The 1725-nt window shown below is 70.5% G+C and overlaps 1 protein-coding gene across 1 annotated transcript in view; it reads left to right on the forward strand.

Annotated features, from left to right (window-relative positions):
• The window catches only part of LOC101633701, an 11324-nt gene that overhangs the window by 1964 nt on the left and 7635 nt on the right, over nt 1-1725 (forward strand). The window contains exons 3-7 of the mRNA XM_012722855.1: nt 7-236; nt 652-722; nt 899-1013; nt 1099-1242; nt 1482-1689. Coding sequence (XP_012578309.1) covers nt 7-236; nt 652-722; nt 899-1013; nt 1099-1242; nt 1482-1689 — 768 coding nt within the window. The remainder of the gene's footprint in view (nt 1-6; nt 237-651; nt 723-898; nt 1014-1098; nt 1243-1481; nt 1690-1725) is intronic.

Raw genomic sequence — 1725 nt, forward strand, 5'->3', positions numbered from 1 at the left:
CGGGGTGGCGCTCCAGTGGCATCTGTTCTTGACGTCTGCCTTTGGGGTCACGGTTACCACGAGGGAGCCTAGTCCCGCACCTCAAGAATTTCTCGTTTTTCCTAAAAGCTTCAGAGACTTGTGTTCCCATGTAAACCTGTGTCCTGGCACAAGGCATCTGGGTGGTCAAGGGTCGCTGTCCCGTGGACACGCCTCCCCCCTTGAGGCACCCTGCTCGCTGTCAGCACCAGGAGCGGGTGTGTGAAGCTCTGGGCCACTGCCGGCCTCTGCATGTTCTAGAACTTGTCCACCGTCCCCCGACCCCCACAGGCTGCTGTGGCCCTGAGACGGGGCTCAGGAAGGGTTAAGTTTTGTGGCGGTGAGGCCAGCAGCCCCCCGAAGGGTGCGTCCCCCAAGCCCAGGGCCACTGGGGCTGTTTTAGCGTTTGGGCTCTCACCGTACACGGCGGTTGCCCGAGGAGCGAGGGAGTGTCCGGCTGGCCACTGGGTGGGCACCCGAGCCACAGAGGGGCCCCAGGATTCCTGCCACACAGGTGGGTGGCCAAGGCCAGCTGGGCTGTCAGGCGGTGAGGAGGGCTGCGGGGTGCCGTGGGAGGGGCGGGGGGGCAGCTGGGCCCAGCCCCAGCTCTGACTGACCGCTGGTCTGTTCCAGGGGGAAAGCGCGACGAGAAACTCATCCTGCCCATCAACTCCTCTCTGAGCGTCACCCTGCACCAGGACCAGGTGGGTGGGGGGCGCGGCCCCAGGCCCTGGTGCTGCCCGGGCAGCGCCACCCTCTGGACCCGTGGGGTGGCTTAGGGCCCTCCGCCGCCCAGCGGCCCGGACTCCGTGTGATGACCGGGAAGGCGGGTCCCCGCGCGGGCGCGGTCCTGGACGCGCCTCTGCCTCCTTCCTCCCAGTTGAAGACCACCACGACGGCCGCCATCAGCAAGGACTTCACCGAGGACCGGATCTGGCTGAATGGCCGGGAGCAGGACGTCCGGCAGCCTCGCTTGCAGGCGTGTCTCCAGGAGAGTGAGTGGCCCGTCCGCCCTGCCCTGAGGGCGCGGTGCCCTGCCCCGCCCCGCCCCCCGGTGGCCGCCTGACCGAGGCCCCGCAGTCCGCAGGCTGGCCCAGAAGCGCCGCAGCGGAGGCGGCGAGGACCCGGCCCTCAGCCTCGGCTACAAGGTCCACGTGGCGTCGGTGAACAACTTCCCCACCGCGGCCGGCCTGGCCTCCTCGGCCGCCGGCTACGCCTGCCTAGGTGGGTGCCCTTCCCGGACACGAGCCCTGGACCTGCGGGGGACCTGTGTCGGTGACAGAGCCCAGCTGGCTCGTGCTTGCTGAGGGACGGACCCCGGGCACCACCCTGGTGACGCTGGGCCTGGGGGCCGCAGCCACTGAGCTGGGGGCCGCAGCCACTGAGCTGGGGGCGGGCCCCGAGGTGCGGCCTGGCCTCTGGGCGCATGCCCGCGGGGCCTGAATCTCTTTGCCTGCCCGCAGCCTTCGCCCTGGCCCGCGTCTACGGGGTGCAGAGTGACCTCTCGGAGGTGGCCCGCCGCGGCTCGGGCAGCGCCTGCCGCAGCCTGCATGGGGGCTTTGTGGAGTGGCAGATGGGGGAGCGGGCAGACGGCCAGGACAGCGTCGCCCGGCAGGTGGCTCCCGAGTCGCACTGGCCAGAGCTCCGCGTCCTCATCCTGGTGGTGAGTGGGTGCGGCGGGCGTGGGGTCCGGGCGCAGCGGTGCGG

This window comes from Condylura cristata, unplaced genomic scaffold, assembly GCF_000260355.1.
Source record: "Condylura cristata isolate star-nosed mole 26May11 unplaced genomic scaffold, ConCri1.0 scaffold00009, whole genome shotgun sequence".
Taxonomy (NCBI): domain Eukaryota; kingdom Metazoa; phylum Chordata; class Mammalia; order Eulipotyphla; family Talpidae; genus Condylura; species Condylura cristata.